Source organism: Myotis davidii, unplaced genomic scaffold (assembly GCF_000327345.1).
Source record: "Myotis davidii unplaced genomic scaffold, ASM32734v1 scaffold39, whole genome shotgun sequence".
Taxonomy (NCBI): domain Eukaryota; kingdom Metazoa; phylum Chordata; class Mammalia; order Chiroptera; family Vespertilionidae; genus Myotis; species Myotis davidii.
In genome coordinates, this window is record NW_006290531.1 from 52,387 (window position 1) to 71,488 (window position 19,102).

At 38.5% G+C, this 19,102-nt stretch overlaps 1 protein-coding gene and 1 pseudogene across 1 annotated transcript in view; one reads left to right on the plus strand and one right to left on the minus strand.

Annotated features, from left to right (window-relative positions):
* The window catches only part of WDFY2 (WD repeat and FYVE domain containing 2), a 200,560-nt gene that overhangs the window by 38,328 nt on the left and 143,130 nt on the right, over nt 1–19,102 (minus strand). Inside the window, exons 4-5 of the mRNA XM_006763568.2 lie at nt 17,553–17,607; nt 4,023–4,173 (exon numbers count right to left, since the gene is read on the minus strand). Coding sequence (XP_006763631.1) covers nt 4,023–4,173; nt 17,553–17,607 — 206 coding nt within the window. The remainder of the gene's footprint in view (nt 1–4,022; nt 4,174–17,552; nt 17,608–19,102) is intronic.
* On the plus strand, nt 8,486–9,051 carry LOC107183050 (annotated as a pseudogene).

The window sequence follows — 19,102 nt, forward strand, 5'->3', positions numbered from 1 at the left end:
TATATTTTCTAGCTATCTCTAAATACTATTCCTCACTAAAAGAAGTGGCTGATTGCAGGAGTGGAATGGGAAGGTATAAGATTAACTTAAGACAGTTGTGCCAAAAAGCAAGGAAACGATCAGAAGCTATGGGGATATAAAAAAAACACAGGGATGAATCATGTCTTATTGGCCTAGCTCTAAATCCAAATCACTTATAAGTTTAGTTTCACTTTAGTTGAAAACTTCAATAACCTTCCCTCCCAGGCTCTTTACCTTGGTCCTCTCTCCTTTCATCTCCCAATATGCTCTATAGCTGGGAAGAGGGGGAAGGCAAAATCTTTTTTAATTTTCTTTGACTTGGCCATTTTGAATTCACTTAGCTGCTGGGTAAACTTAATTGCTTTTTACAAAAGAAAAATGTCTATGTAGGTTTCATGATAACAATGCTTTAAGAGCTGGTGAAAGGTGTGGCCACACTACTTCGGTTTTAAGCTTTCTACCTTATTTTCCTCCTACATTCCCCTTTCCTCACATGCCATCCAGTGAGAAGACCTGCCCCTCAGTCTTGTAAATGTACCTGAGAGGTAGGAGCAGAACCACTGTCTCCACTAAAACTGAAATGGTAGACCTGTAAATGTGGGAAAACTATACTCGTTACAGCCATGCCACCCCTTGTTGTATGTGTATATATAATACTTTGTCCTTCATCTGTAAAAGACCCAATGTTGGAATTCTTTGGTGTAAATAAACGTTTGGTTTTATTTATCAAGAAAAAAAAAGACACAGGAACCAATATGATGGGGCTTTTACTGGCCAAAGGTGGGACAATAAGAGCATTAAAAAAAACCAATTTATTGAAATATAATGAATATATTGTTTAAAAGACAAACAAAACCTAAGAGTTTATAAGAGTCCCACTCAACAAAAGCTATTTGGAAGAGGGCTGAAATAAAATTATAGTACAACCTCAAAGCCAGAGTGATTGGCATTAAATATGACATGAGGAAATATGAAAACCAAGATAACCATGGTAGCTTTTCAGTACTCGTTCCCAGAATAGGAACAGATCTAAGAGACTACTTGGTGGAAAGACATTTCACTACATAGGGTGACATCTTGAAAATATCTCCGACATGAACAGAATGTTAAAATGAAGAGTATCTGAATTATTTTGTGGAAAATATGATTTTAAAAAAAGGCCAAATGACAGGACTGAAAGGTGAGGCTGGATAGAGTATTGACAAATTTATGGACTAGGAAGTGGGGAGGGAAACAGCTCTACTTCCTAACTTCAGCTGCCATGGGACTTCTGAGAAACAGCTCCATTCTACAGTATCCGGTTATGCAGAGAAGTAGCTAAAAGATTATCAAACTCAAATTCTATTCCTGGTTCTCAGGTAACAACAGTTATGTGACCTCGGAGAGTCACGTAAGCTACCTGAGCCTCTCTGAGCCTTTAGTTTCAACACTATGAAAATTGGGAATTAGTTCTTTTTTGTTTTTACTTTACCTTACTGTATTCATGGTGAACAAAGTAACATTAAATAGAAACACTATAGCCGAAACCGGTTTGGCTCAGTGGATAGAGCGTCGGCCTGCGGCATGAAAGGTCCCAGGTTCGATTCCGGTCAGGGGCATGTGCCTGGGTTGCGGGCACATCCCCAGTAGGAGATGTGCAGGAGGCGGCTGATCGATGTTTCTCTCCCATCGATGTTTCTAACTCTCTATCTCTCTCCCTTCCTCTCTGTAAAAAATCAATAAAATATTTAAAAAAAAAAAATAGAAACACTATATAAGCCCTCAGAGACTACAAATGTAATTATTCTTTTTCTATCCTTCTCTGCATTATTATTAGTATTTAGACTGTTCAATATCTGAAGATTCAGATCTTTAGCCAACACAATCAAAGATTTTGAGGTTATTCAGAAAGAATTCAATTTGTAAACTGGTCAGTCTCTGTCTTCCCTTACTTCATTGCATATTTACTCTCCACTAAGAGGCCTAAAAGAAGAGAGACTCTGGCAAGGGCAGCACTGTATGCCATCAATGTGCAGCACTGGAAAATTATCAGGAATGTATATGTTCCTAGGAGTAAGAGCTGGCTGGCACTGTGGCTCCAAAATTGGAGCTAGAGAGGCAGAGCTAGTGGAGGTAATGGAATCTTCTCCAAGGGCCTGTCTGTAGTACTGCAATTCCCCTCCACCTTAATAGCAAGATTAGACTGGATAGTCGTGGATACTGGGAAATGAAGCCACAGGCTTTCACACACACACACACACACACACACACACACACTTTGCTTGATAAAACCACATGATTGTGGCCAAAGGAAACAGTCAAAAAATAAGGGACAAAAACTACCAAAGTCAAGTCAAGTTTAACTCTGTGTTTTTGTGTTTCATTTTCAAATAGTTTAAAAAGTAAACTCGCCCTGGCTGGAGTGGCTTGGTTGAGCATCATCCCATGCACTGATTCCCAGTCAGGTTGCAGCTCAATCCCCAATAGGGGGTGTAAAGGAGGCGGTGGATAGATGTTTCTCTCTCACATCGATGTTTCTCTTTCCTTTCCCCTCCCTTTCTCTCTAAAATCAATAAAAAAACTTCTTAAGGGCAAGATCTTTATATTTCTCTACTTCTTGATTTGGTTAGTGATATAGAAGATAAATCACTAGGTGTGGCTAGTAATAGAGAAGCCAGCATATTAAGAACAAATTACATTGGTGCCATTAGTTCTGTTCTCAAAAGAGTAATGCAGTATGATAGGGAAAACAGCAGTCCAAGCAGAATCTAGGTTCTAGCGGTGGTTTTCCTACATCCCAGCTGGGTGGCCACACACAGGGCCCATGACGATTCCTGGGCTCCAGCCGACTCATCTGGGAAACAAGGCATTGGACTGGAAGGTCTCAGGCCCTTTCAGCTCCAACGTTATAAGAAATCATTAATGTACTGGCAAGAGAATTCATGCAAATTCATTTACTTTAAAAAGTAAACTTTGGAATTTCTTTTATTAACAGGTGGTACCACCCTCTCAAAGAAAAGTTGATTCTGTTCTTCATTTCTTACTGTCCTTGCTTCTGGTCGTCTTGGTAATTTGCCATTTTACAACCTTCTACAAAAGCCATTCTTAATTTCTTCATCTTGTCCTTCCAGTGAGGAAAAAAAAGTGACATTACCCCATACACACAAAAATACAGCTACTGCAAAGAAACAGTAAAGTATTTCTTCAGACTGTTGAGAATTGCTGAATAAGCAAGTTTACAAATAAGGTGGAAAATCTGAAAGCAAATCTTACTATTTCTTCCTACTTTCACTGACAAGTTATCTGTTCCCACCTATTTTCTTATTTGCCAGAAGGTGAAGGGAGTTCTGCATCTTTTAAATCAAAGGCAGGGTCTTTGCAACAGTAGCATTATCCAAACTTATTAAGCCTGTGCTTGCTGGAGGCCAGATGTGAGGATTACTCAGCATTAGCAGGTGTTCATACTGAGCACATGGCTCCTGGAGACTTGGAGATAGAAATAATACCATTCTACATATCCTGGAAAAGTCTTGGACCTGGAACAAAGCCTGTAGATACCAGCTGACCTACTCAAGTCCTGGAACAGTAACCTCTCTAATATTTTTTAAATGAATAGGGATACTGTGGTTCTTCTGCCAGGCACCAATGGGCATGTTCACAACCTTAGTATCTATGTGTAAATTAGTTCTGTACAAAAATAAAAGACTGTTTTTCAGTGATGGTTTTATCCTCATGTTTTGCAATTGCTTGTGACAGCTGAGACTCACAATCTGGACTGTGTTCTAGCTAGATGTCAGGCTTTGGATCATAGTAGACCACAACCTACGTATTTTAGGTGAAATAAGCTCAGTTTACCCCTCCTACATGAGGAATTGTTCATTAGAAAAGTCTATGAGTATCTTAATCAGCAGGGTAAGTTAGCAAATAAAAAAACTTCCAAGTTGCACATCCCCCAAATTTTCTTGAAAGAAATAAGTCAGCAACTAAGTTCCCACCAAGGAATTTTCTCCAGCAAAGGATACTGCAGGCCCGAGGCCACAGCACTGGTGCGATAACCTCCCAGGCGTTGCCCACTCTCAGAGCAGTGCCAGGCAAACTGCTTGTCTTGTCCCGTGCTCAGCACCCACTCCAGCTCCAGGACAAACAGGATCATCGTCACTCTGCTCTGATGTGCTGAAAACCAAGAGGCAAGAAAACAACCCATAAAGTACCCTAAAGGAGGCTGGTAAAGCATGGCCCACAGAGATGTACCGTTCTCTTCTCCCCTCCCAGAACAAGCTAACACAGGCAGGAGAGGGGTTCTCAGCTGCAGTGAGGGCATGCCACTATGAAGGGGCACATCCGAGTTCTTATAGATGAAGTCTGGGTTATAAATCTACAACAAAGTTCTAGATCAACTGTCTGTAAGAAATCAAACACTTGGAATGGAGGGCAGAATTAGGTCCAAGTGCTAAATAAAAGTGAATGAAATATCCCTTATGTCAAAGTACATACATGTGATGAGAACATATTTCCTAGGGTTGCTCATACACAAGAGCAACAACATCATAGAATTATTGCACCGCACAACTTCAGAGTTAGAAGAAACCACTCATGTCATTTACTCCATCTCCCTGAGGAACTGCGGTACAATACAGTTCAGTATTTTGGTCAAGGCCTAGTGGCTTCACAATTACCAAATAAAATCAGTAAAATATTTGCTTTCTTCTGAATATACAATTCCAGGGGGTAAGGAAGAGGGAGCTGTGGCCACTGAACAGAGCTACCTGGAATAAACAGAGATTAACATCCTGGAACCTGGGCCTGCTGGGTCGTCTGGTGAGCGGAGCAGACTGATCACAGGCGTGATGCAGTGATGGAGAAGACAGCAGATTCCCACTCTGGTCAGCTGCCAGTTTCTGTGTGTCTAACAAGTACCAGGTACTTAAAGCCATTATCTCAGTTATAGTGACCCTGCAAGAGTGGGGGGCTGCCTCATTTTACAGACATTACTTGGCCTTGGCAAGATGGCCCTTTCAGATTGACTCCCAAACAATACACTCAGAACCAGAGTGAATACCCACAGGACAGTCATTTCACCAAATGCCTGATGTTTTAAAATTTGGTATTTGAATCATGAGAATCAAAGGGATACAAAAAAGGTATAGAAGCAATATTACAACTTCTCTACAGTAAATGTCTGCCTTTCAGAGTATCTGCCACAATCAAGATAAAACATCTTTAACTAAAAGAGTGACTTCCTGGAGAAACTCTGAAGATTTGTCATGTCTGTGTCATCAGATGTCTAAGTTCCACCAATAATGGGATAAAAGAAAACTCTCTAATGCAGCGGACGCCAACCTTTCGGACCTCACGGACCAACTGGTTGGCAACCACTGCTCTAATGGGTCCAATTGTACCCGCGTCTATTTTAGGCAGAACATGGCTCCCAGCACTTTGCCCCTTTTTCTCATGAAGGGACCTCTGACCTCCTATTTATTACTTTCTAAGTCCAAGGGGATGACAGTGGCCCACAAGATAAGGGGGGTGGGGGGAAAGGGGAGATGTTAGCCCTCTGAGCTGCCATCATGTGCCAGAGGAGAAAGAGTTCAGTGACTTGTTCAAAGGTAGACAACCAATGAGTGACAAAGCTGGAATTAAAACCCTAGTCTCTCGGCCAGGCTGGCTTTCTTTCTCTGTGTCAGGCTACGACTCTGAAAAAGAAACAAAAAACAAACCCCCACACATACTCTTTTTAGGGTGACAGAATTCTTTTATTCAAAAAGAAATCCTTTAAAGGTCCATACATATCATTAAGCTTCAGAAACCTGGGCTTGAAGCCTATACTTCTTGAATGGCAGTGGTGAGAAAGGACATCTTTGCCTTGATCCTGATTTGAAGGGAAAGCATCTATTTTCTCACAAGTATGATGTTAACTATAGGTTTGTGGTTTTTTTTGTCCATGTCTCCTTATCAAGTTGAGGAAGTTTCCCTCTATTCATAATTTGCTGAAAGTTTTTTTTTTTTAATCATGAATGGATGTCAGATTTTATCAAATGCTTTTTCTGCATCAGTTGATATGACCATACGATTTTTTCTTCTTTAGCCTTTTGATGGAATGGATTACACTAATTTTCAAATGCTGAATCAGCCTTGAATATCTGGAATAAATCCTACTTGGTCATGGTATATAATTCTCTTTATATATTATTGAATTTATTAATGTTTTTTTGAGGATTTTACATCTAAGTTCTTGTGAGATACTGGGACTGTAGTCTTCCTTTCTTGCAATGTCTTTGGTTTTGGTATCACTGATCGATTTAAAAAATGTTTATTGAGATAAATTTCACATAATATAGAATTCGCCATTTAAACCATTCAGTGGTCTGTAGTATATTAACAATGTTGTATAGTCATCATGAAAAATTTTCCAGAACATCACCCTCAGCCCTAAAATAAACCCATATCCTCAAATTCCCCTTCTCCCATATCTGGAAAACCATTAATTTCCTATTTTTTATTATTTCATATAGATGCAATCATACAATGTGTGGTCTTTTGTGTTTAGTTTCTTTCTATTAGCATGGTTTCAAGGTCATCCATGTTATAGCATGTATCAGTACTTCATTCCTATTTTTATGGCCAAATAATAATTCGTTGTATCAATATACCACATTTTATTTATCCATTCATCCACTGATGAAAATTTAGGCTGTTTTTACTTTTTGGCTATTATAAATAATGTTGCTATGAATATTTGTGTACAGGTTTTGGTGTGAATACATGCTTTCAATTCTCTTGAGTACACAGGAGTGGGCAAAAGTAGTTTACAGTTGTAAGTACACAAAACAGAGTTTATTCTTGTATTATTATTTATCAATCACTGTATTATTTATTACGAACAACTATAAACCTACTTTTGCCAACCCCTGTATAACTAGGAGTATAAATACTATGTTACAAGGTAACTCTATTTTTAATTCTTTCAGAAACTGACAAACTATTTACCAAAGTGGCTACACCATTTTACATTCCCACCAGCAGTGTATAAGGGTCCCAATTTTTCCACATCTTTGTCAACACTAGTTCCCCCTTCACCTTATTTGAGAGGAATTAATATTTATGCACCGATGAACTATGTTTCAGGTATTGTACTAAAACTTTTATATATGCAATCTCTTTTTTATTATGGTAAAACAAAACATAAAATTTGCCATTTTAACCATGTTTAAGTGTACAATGCTGTGGCATTAAATACATTTACATTATTGTATAAACATTACCACCATCCACTCTCCAGAACTTTCTCATATTCCCAAACAGAAACTCTGTACCCATTAAGCACTAATTCCCCATTTACCTCCCCCAGCCCCTGGCAACCACCATTCTACTTCCTGCCTTTAAAGTTTGACTACTACCTCATATAAGTGATATCACACAATATTTGTCTTTTTGTGACTGGCTTATTTCACTTAGCATATGTCTTCAAGATTCATCCATGTTGTAGTGCATGTCAAAATTCCTTTATATGTATGCAGCACATTTTCTTCCACTGTTTGGATATTATGAATAATGCTGCTATGCACATGGTTATACAAATATCTGTTTGAGTCCTTGTTTTCATTTCTTTGGGTGTAAACCTGGGAAAACCTCACTTGGTTGTGATGTACTATCCTTTTTATATATAGATGAATTTGATTTGCTAACATTTTGGTTAGATTTCTTCCATCTATTTTCATGGAGGATGTTGGTCTGCAGATTTCTTAAACTGTCTCTGTTTAGTTTTAGTATCAGATAATGCTGAATTCATAAAATGAGTTAAAAAGTCTTTTATTTCTTCAATTTCTCAGAGTTTGTATTGTTTCTTCCTTGTTTGGCAAAATTTACCAGTAAAGACATCTGGGCCAGGAGTTTGTTTACCTTGTGGGACGATTTTAATCATAGAGTCAATTTCTTTACTAGCTATAGCACTATTAGGATTATCTTTTTCTTCTTGAGTGACTATAGCAGTTTGTACTTTAAAAGATTTGTTCATTTCATGTAAGTTGTAAAATTTATTAGCATAAAGTTGTTAATAATATTCCTTATTTTCCTTTAAATACCTCTAGAATCTATAATAAAATCACTTCTCTCATTCCTAATATTGGTAACTTGCATTGTCTCTATCTCTCTGGTAAGTCACCATGATCAGCAAACCATGGCTCGCAAGCCACATGTGGCTCTTTGGCCCCTTGAGTGTGGCTCTTCCACAAAATACCACCTGTGGGCACGCACGTACAGTGCGATTGAAACTTCATGGCCCATGCGCAGAAGTCAGTATTTTGTGGAAGAGCTGGAATTTTGTGGAAGAGCCACACTCAAGGGGCCAAAGAGCTGCATTTGGCTCACGAGCCACAGTTTGCTGAGCCGCAGTTTGCCAACCACTGGACTAGAGATTTATCACTTTTATTGATCTTCTCAAAACAACAACAAAACACAGCTTAGCTTTGCCTCATTTACTGCAAGGATGAAAACCATTCTCAGCAATCCAACTGTCCACATTTCAGAAAATGTCACCATCACTCTGAAGGGATATACAGTTATTGTGAAGGGCCCCAGAGACACCCTGTGGAGGGACTTCAATCACATCAATGCAGAACTCAGTCTCCTTGGAAGGAAAAAGAAGAGGCTCTGGACTGACAAATGGTGGGCAAACAGAAAGGACCTGGCCACCATTTGCACTATTTGCGGTCAGGGACAGAACATGATCATGGTCTTCCGTTACAAGATGAGGTCTGTGTATACTCACTTCCCCATCAACATTGTTATTCAGGAGAATGGTTTTCTTGTTGAAATAAGAAATTTCTTAGGTGAAAAATATAACCACAGGGTTCAGATGAGGTCAGGCATTGCTTGGTCAATCTCTCAAGCCCAGAATGATGAGTTAATACTTGAAGGAAACGATACTGAACTTGTATGAAATTCAGCTGTTTTGATTGAGCAAGCTACAACAGTTAAAACAAGGATATCAGAAAACTTTTGGATGATATGTACATTTCTGAAAAAGGAACAGTTCAGTAGGCTGATGAATAAGATCTAAGTTGTCCAGCTACAGCACCAGCAAGATGCCGAATGATTCCGCAGACTTATTTGTGATATTTATCAATTGATTTTTAGAGAGAGTGGAAGGGAGGGGGAGAGAGAGAGAGAGAGAGAGGAGGGGAGGAGACATCGATGTGAGAGAGACACATCAATTGGCTGCCTCCTGCACACACCCAACAGGGGCTGGGTATTAAAACTGCAACCCAGGGACGCATCCTTGACCAGGAATCAAATTAGCAACCCTTGGGAGCCTGGGCTGACACTCTAACCACTGAACCACAGTGGCCAGGGCTATTGTGATATTTTAAAGATGCAATAAAAGCCATGTATTGATTTGAGAAAACAAAAATCAGACAAACAAAAAACCCCACAGCTTTTGGTGTCACTGACTTTTCTCTATTTTCTGCCGTCTATTTCATGAACTTCTGATATGATCTCTCTTCTGCTTCAGCTTCGGTTTCCTTTTTTTTTTTCTCTTTCTGGTTTCTTTCTTTCTTTCTTTCTTTTTAAAAGATATTTTATTGATTTTTACAGGAGGAAGGGAGAGGGATAGAGAGTTAGAAACATTGATGAGAGAGAAACATCAATCAGCTGCCTCCAGCACACCCCCTACTGGGGATATGCCCGCAACCGAGGTACACGCCCTTGACTGGAATTGAACCTGGGACCTTTGAGTCTGCAGGCCGATGCTCTATCCACTGAGCCAAACCGGTTAGGGCTCTTTCTGGTTTCTTGATATAGAAGCTGAGGTCACTGCTTTGAGACCCTCTTCTCTTCTAACATGGGTGTTTAGTGCTATAAATTTCCCCTTTAGCAGCATCCCATTATTTCTGATACATTGTGTTTTCATATTCACTCAGTACAAAATACTTTCTGATTTCTCTTATGATTTTTTTCTGTAGCCCATGGATTATTTAGATGTGGGTTATTAGCTTCCTTGGTACTTGGGGATTTTCCAGAGATCTATTATTGATTCTACTTTAATTCCATTTTGATCAAAGAACATTACCCTGCAAGGCTTGAAGTCTTCCAAATTTATTGAGACTTGTCTTATGACCCAGAATATGGCCTATCTTGAAATGTTCTATGCACATTTGAAAAGAATGTATATCTTGTTTCAGTTAAATGGGATGTTCCACAGATGTCAGTGAAAACATTAATGTGTTATTCAAGTCTTCTATAACTTATTGACTTCCTGCATGTTTATTCTATCAATTATTGATATGTTCCATCAATTATTGAGAGAGAAGTATTAAAGTTTGAAAAATGTGCCTATTTTTCCTCCTAAAGTTACATCAGTTTTTTAAAATATTTTTATTATCTATCTATCTATTATTGTTATTGATTTCAGAAAGGAAGGGAGAGGGTGAGAGAGATAGAAGCATCAATGATGAGAGAGAACTATTGATCAGCTGCCTCCTGCACACCCCCTACTGGGGATTGAGCCCACTACCTGGGCATGTGCTTCTGCCTGGAATTGAATCTGGGACCCTTCAGTCCGCAGTGGATGCTCTATCCACTGAGCCAAGCTGGCTAGGGCTATATCAGGTTTTACTTTTAAAATTCAAAGCTATGTTTATTGGGTGCATAAACATTTAGGATTGCTATGTTCTCCTGAGGGATTGAGCACTTTATCATTGTGAAATGATCTTCTTTATCTCTGGTAATATTCTTTGCTCTGAAATCTACTTTGATTAATATTAACAGAGCTGTTCCAATCCAGATTTCTTGTAGGTAGTTTATATTTGGGTCTCCCTTTTTCACAATATTTGATGGCCTCTGCCTTTTAATAGGCTTTAGACCGATTACTGATAACTTGTTAGGTTTAAATTTATCATCTTACTACTAGTTTCTATTTTCCCATTTGTTCTTTCCCCTTTTCCCTCTTACTGTTTTTTCCATGAGTAACTGAGAACTATCATATGATTCTGTTTTATCGCTTTGGTTGGCTTAGAAGTTCTAACATTTTGATTTGTTATTGTATTGGTTGTGTTAGAGCTAGTAGTATATACCTTTAACTTATAGTCTTCCTTCAAGTGATATTATACCACTTTATGTATAGCATAAGAACCTGACAATAGAATACTTTGATTTCTCTCTACCTCTTGGCATTTATACTTTTATTGTCATACATATAAATTTTACATATATAGTGTTATGAACATCATGCTTTGTCATTATTTTTAGTTAAACAGCCAGTTGTCTTTTAAAGAAATTTAAATAATAAAGATCGTATACAGTTGACCCTTAAACAAATGGGTTTAAACTGCATGCGTCCACTTACCGTATTTGCCGGCGTATAAGACGACTGGGCGTATAAGACGACCCCCTAACATTTCCACTCAAAATACAGAGTTTGTTATATACTCGCCGTATAAGACTACCCCCTCTTCCGCACACCTTCCACACACCAAATAAAAGGTAAAACAATATCAGATTTGATTTTAACATTTTAATTTATATTCAAATGCTTATGACATGCAGGAAAACTCACTATGGGCCTATCTGAAGTGTACCTGGCGTATAAGACGACCCCCACTTGGAGGCATATTTTTCAGGGCCAAAAAATCGTCTTATACGCCGGCAAATACGGTAAATATATGTGGAATTTTTTCAATAAATACAGTCAGCCCTCCATATCTATGGGTTTTATTTACATCTATGGAGTCAACCAGCCACTAGTCAAAACAGTATTTTTGATCTGCAAGCTTATTCATCGTTCTATCCCATTTTATATAAGGGACTTGAGTACCTGCAAATTTTGGACTCATCAGGTAAGTCCTGAAATCAATATCCCTGTGAATATCTAGGGCTGACTGCAGTTCTTATGAAATTCTTATCATGTTTGGTGCTCTTTCTTCATTCTTTTGTGCAGATTCTTATTTTCCTTTAACATCACTTCCTTTTTTCCTGAAGGATTACCTTTAACATTTCTTTCAGTGTAGATCAATGAATGACAAATTCTTTCAGAGTTTGTATGTCTGGAAAAATTTTTATTTCACTTCTATTTTCGAAGATACTTATACCGGGTCTAGAATTCTATGTTGGCGAATTTTGTTTTTTCAGTAAAGATGTTGTTCCACTAATATCAAATCTATCTACCATTTCACGAATTTACTCTGTGTCTAGTCTACCCACTAATTTTTTTATATCTAAAAGTTCTACCTATTTTTTTATAGGCTTATAATTTCTTTCTGGTTTCTCCACCTTCTCTGATTTTTAAAAACCTTTTAAAAGATGAAATGGTCTCCTTCAGATTGTTGATCATTATTTAAGATTAGAGGCCCAGTACACAAAATTTCATGCAATGGGGGAGGGTGGGTAGGGTCCCTCAGCCCAGCCTGCACCCTTTCGCAGTCCGGTAACCCTAAGAGGATGCTCCCATGTGAGGAGCAGGCCTAAGCCATAGTCGGACATCCTTAGTGCTGCCATGGAGGCGGTATTGGCTCCCGCTCGCCAGCCATCAGCCCGGCTTGTGGCTGAGAGGAGCTCCCCCTGTGGGAGTGCACTGACCACCAGGGAGCAACTCCTGCATTGAGTGTCTGCCCCCTGGTGGTCAGTGCACATCATCGCGACTGGTTGTTCCAGTGACCGGTTGTTCCACTGTTTGGTCAATTTGCATATTACCCTTTTATTATATAGGATTCTTGGCACAATTTTTATGTTAAATTCTTAATTTAGAGCTCCCAGCACCACAATTGCTTTAAATTTGTACTCTAAATCCAAAAATATTTTATAAAGTTACATATAACAGTGTCTTAATTGCCGAAACCGGTTTGGCTCAGTGGATAGAGCGTCGGCCTGCGGACTGAAAGGGCCCAGGTTCGATTCCGGTCAAGGGCATGTACCTGGGTTGCGGGCACATCCTCGGTAGGGGATGTGCAGGAGGCGGCTGATCGCTGTTTCTCATCGATGTTTCTGACTCTCTATCTCTCTCCCTTCCTCTCTGTAAAAAATCAATAAAATATATTTAAAAACAACAACAACAACAACAACAACAACAACAACAACAACAACAACAACAACAACAAGAAAAAAAAACACAAAAAAAACCAGTGTCTTAATTTATGGTGTATAACATAATAATTTGACATACAGTCAAACTTCAGTTCTCAAACATATCCCATCTTGAACAATTCAGTTCTTGACCAAGTTGTTCACAGAAAAAATGTCTGGTTGTTGAACCATGCTTCAGCTATTGACCTGACAACCCTTCCATTCATGCTGACACATCAACATGACAAGTATTTCTAAGTTCACAAAGGAGAGAATTCCAAAGTCAGTTTATCTACAGAGTCAGTTTACCTCCTGTTGTTAACATCTCAAAACTGTGCTGCGAATATTTTTGTGGGTTTTTTTGTGTGTATGTTTTTTTTTTTTTGCTTTTGTTGCTGGTGAAATGGACAATTAGCACAATTTTAAAACATAAAGAGGCAATCAAGAGTGCTAATGTTGCTAAGAGTGTGAAAGAAACAATGATCACAGGCAATTGAAGAGAAAGAAAAACTGTTGTTGATTTGGATAAATGAAAAGCAGTTAGGTGACAGCATTTTAAAGGCAGTGATATGTGAAAAAACAAAGATGCTGCATAGTGACCTCCTGAAAGATACCCCTGGAATGAATGCTGAAAGTGATTCCTTTAAGGCTACAAGGGATGGTTCCCTAAATTAAACAAAAGAAGTGTTTGTTTATAGTTTAAACAGTACATTGGACATGTACTGTATATAAAAAAGGTTAAAACAAGGAATGATGTGGGGGTCTGGAACAAATTAATTCAATTTACATTCTTTCTAATGGGGGGAAAATGATTCAGTTTTCAAACCAATCGCTTCTTGAACAGCATTCTGGAATTAATTAAATTCAAGAACCGAGGTTCCACTGTACGAATATATTGTGAAATGATTACCACACTAAATTTAGTTAACATCTATCACTTCACATAATTACACTTTTTTTTCTTATAAGAACTTTTAAGATCAGAAGTTTTTTTACCTTATAAGTTGAAATTTTGATTTTTCATGGGAAACTTTCCCCCTCTATCCAGATTTGAGATGGGGAATAAATTTCCCTTTAATTTCATGGGTTATTTCCTTTTATGGATTTCAGCTTTATGGGAAAATCTCAGTTACAATTTTCTTTTTTTTAAAATATATTTTATTGATTTTTTACAGAGAGGAAGGGAGAGAGATAGAGATTTAGAAACATCGATGAAAGAGAGACATCTATCAGCTGCCTCCTGCACATCTCCTACTGGGGATGTGCCCGCAACCCAGGTACATGCCCTTGACCGGAATCGAACCTGGGACCTTTCAGCCCGCAGGCCGACGCTCTATCCACCGAGCCAAACCAGTTTCGGCTCAGTTACAATTTTCTATCTCACTCAGGCCCTAGGCCTCATCTCTTGTCCCTCACTGAACATTCATACAAAAGCTTCAAGCTGTTTGGGGCTCTTTTCATCTCCCCAGGACATCTGCAATGTCAGGTCACACGTATATCACTCTGAGCTTCGTGTTTTCTCTGTGCTTCTAGAACATGGAAATCTTCGTTTTGTTTATCTCATGAGCAGTGCACTAAAAAGAGCAACAGGCCCTAGCCGGTTTGCCTCAGTGGTTGGAGTGTTGGCCCTCTGACTTAAGGGTCCCAAGTTCAATTCCGATCAAGGGCATGCACCTTGGTTGCAAGCTTGATCCCCAGGCCCTGCCGGGGCATGTGTGGGAGGCAACCAATGGATTTGTTTCTCTAACATCTATGTTTATCTCTGTGTCTCCCTCCCTTCTACGCTGTCTAAAAATCAATGGGAAAAAAATCCTTGGGTGAGGATTAACTAAAGGAAAAAAAAGCGCAACAAAACATGTCATTTTACCATTTCTCTAGGTGTTTGTGGTGAAAGGGTCTCTTCAGTGATCTAGTTGTCAATCTTTTTTATAACCCCTTCTAGACAAAATGGAAATAACAGGAGGTCATAGTTCAATTCCCAGTCAGGCAGATGCTCAGATTGTGGGCTCATTCCCCAGTAGGGGGCCAGCAGGAGGCAGCCAATCAATGACCCTCTCTCATCATTGATGTTTCTGTTTCTCTCTCCCTCTCCCGTTCTTAAAAAAATCAATAAAATATATTTTTAAAGGCAATTGCATTCTGGGGGTGGATCAATGTCTGCGCTTTGGCAAATTTGTGTGCAGACACCATCTTCATAGTTGGTAGCCAAGATGTGGTGAGCTCTTGGTGGAGACTCTCTCTTGGACAATACTTTCAAGGTATCATCCAAGCCTCAGTGACTCATTAGGAAAGCCACATTGATGGGTCATTGAGGCTTGGGCAAGACCTTGAAGGTCAGCTTTTGTCTGCCTTGGCTCAGGTTTACCTTTTTGTCAATAGCAGCTCAGGCTTGAAAGATCCAATGGATGCTGAACTGAGCAACAGAAAATCAAGCAAGAGACAGCATCTGTTCATTCCACAAGCACATACTGAGGGCCCACCACGGTGTTGAATGTACAAAAAAGTTCCAGCATAGGTCCCTGACTTTGCAGGGCTCACAGTCCAGGTAGGAGATAGGCATGCAAATCAGTGACTGAGATACAGGTGATAAGTTCTGTAAAGGATGCACATTAAGTTAGTAGGAGAGACGGAAAAGAGTTGGTCTAACTCCGTCAAGTGAGTTGAGGAAGGGTCAGGAAGAAAATGAAAAGAAATTATGATATTTAAGCTCCATCTTAGAGCACTTATGGCAGCGGTTCTCAACCTGTGGGTCGCCACCCTGTGGGTTGCGACCCCTTTGGGGGTTGAATGACCCTTTCACAGGGGTCGCCTAAGACCATCAGAAAACCTATATAATTACATATTGTTTTTGTGATTAATCACTATGCTTTAATTATGTTCCATTTGTAACAATGAAAATACATCCTGCATATCAGATATTTACATTATGATTCATAACAGTAGCAAAATTACAGTTATGAAGTAGCAACGAAAAGAATTTTATGGTTGGGGGTTACCACAACATGAGGAACTGTATTAAAGGGTCGCGGCATTAGGAAGGTTGAGAACCACTAAAATAGTACAACATGATATCCCAAGATTTGTGACCAAAATAAAAAAAATTTTTTTTTTAAAGAACAAAAACTCAGGTCATGTAAAGAAAAATATAAATTGCTTAGGCTAGAAGAGAGAAGAAAAAAAAGAGAGGAATGAACAGGGGTTGGAATTTTCATTGCTCTTTTAAGAGTGAGTATGCTTAGTTTTGAAGTTCTAATAGGCTGAGCAAAGACCTATAGGGGAATATTCTAGCACTTATACTTAACATTATTATTTTTATAGGAGTTTATTTGAGCCAAACTGACAACATATGCCAGGGAGCAAGATCTCAAATGTTCCCTTATATCATATAACATTTCAATGGTCTGTTTACCTGTTTGTATCCTCCACATGATTATAAACTATTATAGGCAGATAGTACATATGTCTTGTTCACTATTATAATCCTCAGTTATTGGAACAATGACTGATACTCAATAAATACTTGATAAGTGATTAACAAGTATTTGATAAGTGATACGTGAAAAGATTAAAAAATAAATCTATAGGGAAATAAATTTTGGTTCAAAATATAAAACTAAAGAATGTAATTCATAGCATTTTCCCAAATCAGGATGGGTTGCTATGTCTCTGGAGGTATTAGAGGAAATGCTAGATGACCATGCAGGATGAACGAGATCAAGAGATTTGGATGAAATGACCTCTAAGTGTTAAAAGGTCCACCTCCTCCACTATCCAGTTTGGCTCAGTGGATAGAGCATCGGCCTGTGGACTGAAGGGCCCCAGGTTCGATTCCGTTCAAGGGCATATACCTTGGTTGCAGGCACATCCCCAGTAGGGGGTGTGCAGGAGGCAGCTGATAGATATTTCTAACTCTCTATCCCTCTCCCTTGCTCTCTGTAAAAAAATCAACAAAATATATTTTTTTAAAAAGGCCCACCTCTAATGTTCTGATGATCCCATGACATTGTTGGTCTGGATAATCCTTAACAAAAATTATTCCTGATCCATAGGACAGAAATGGCCTGTGGTACACTATCAATGTTGAAGATACAATATAACCACAATCCGCTCCCTTAGATAGTACAAACACTCTGAGCCTTTAAAACATTTAACCAAAAAAGAAATGAGCCTCATGTAAAGCAGCTCACTCTAACACTGGCCCCGCTCCCCATGCCTGCTGCACTGTTAGGAGGAAACCAAAGGACAAAGGCTGTGGGTTCTGGAGTCACAATGACCAGGTCAGGCCCTGCACTTTACCAGCTAAAGGACCACAGTCAAGTCGCCTTACCTCTTTAGGCCTCAGCATCTTACTTCTAAAACTGGGATAACATTAACTTCAAATTGCTAAAGTTTTGTTCCCCCTGACTATATTAAAGTAAGGCCTCTCTTGTGGCAGTGGAAGCCATCAAGAAACATTTCAAAGTCCAGGTAAATGAAAGCACTGCTCTCATTCCTACCTTGATAGTTTTTCACAGGAGTCATCTTGTTATAATCTTCTGATAAAATAAATTCCTACAAAAAAGAAGAAAAATATTAAGCAAAAGGAAAATTTTTAAGTGAATAAATATATTTCGGTAAAACCAGATTGTATAAGGCAAATATCATCATAAAATTACATCTAATTCTATTTTGTATTTTAGTATTTTGCCAATCAACTCAGCATTTTTGTACCTCTTTAAAGTGATGCTCATAACTGTGGCTCAGTGCAATATCATAATTTTTACCTTATTAACTATGAAGTTGATCTTTTGAGTATGCATGTAAAGAAAACTGGATCAAGTTTAGAGTCATGATACTGATAAATTCTGAGATAAACCTGATGCAAGTTATTTTTCTTTCAACAGTGCTATAGCTGAAAATTTGCAAGGCTGTGGCCAGTGTACAAATAAATGTCAATCCTCTAACAGAGAAATAAATAGTTTAAAGATTTTATTTCTAATATAGATACTATTTCCTCTTATTATGATAATTTGAATGTCAAATTTACTCAAAGTAAATTTCTGCAAGACACATATATACTCTTTGAGGGGGATACATAAAAGGGAGTGTGTGTTGCACCTATTCATTAACCTCATTTCGTCTCATCAGGTAGACATTTTGTCATCTCACATCATCATGAGAAGAAGGGTGAGTACAGTACAATAAGAGATTTTGAGAACATATTCACACAATTTTCACTACAGTATTGTTATAGTTGTTCTATTTTCTTATTAGTTATTAGTGTTAATCTCTTTTTGTGCCTAATTTATAAATTCAATTTTTTCATAGGTATGTATGCATAGGAAAAAATGTAGTATACACAGGTTTGTACTATCAGCGGCTTCTGGCATTCACAGCGGGTTTTGCAGCATATCCTCTGCAGATAAGGAAGGACTACTGTATCACAGAAACATTCATATGTTGATTTTCTCTTTAAATTAAGAGTTATTTAGAAAAAATTCTTATTTATAAGCAGTTATATTTATGGTTATCTTTTGTAGCTAATTTTTAGTGTTACTGGCTTATATTGAGAAAGCATTTTTATTTTTTAAAATGTAATAAGATTGTATTAATGGTCAAGATATTAATGATTTTGAAAATGTTCTGTAGATATGAGAAAAGTGCTTTTTATCCAAAGTTCATGATCTATTTGTATATCTATTTAATGAAACTTGATGATACTTTTCAAATATTCAATATTTTTACTATTTGTCTACTTGAATTTCAATTTCAGGAAGATATATTAAAAAAAATGGGCTTTATTTTTAGTGTTTATTATTCTGATTATAAAAGTAACTAGAGGCCCGGTGCACAAAAATTTGTGCACTGGGGGGGGGGGTCCCTCAGCCCGGCCTGTGCCCTCTCACAGTCTGGGACCCCTCAGGAGATAACGACCTGCTGGCTTAAGCCTGCTCCCGGGTGGTAGAGGGCAGGCCCAATCCCTAGGTGCAGCCCCTGGTCGGGCTTAGAGCAGGGCCAATTGGGGAGTTGGGGTGCCACCCCCTGATATGCACAGAGCAGGGCAGAT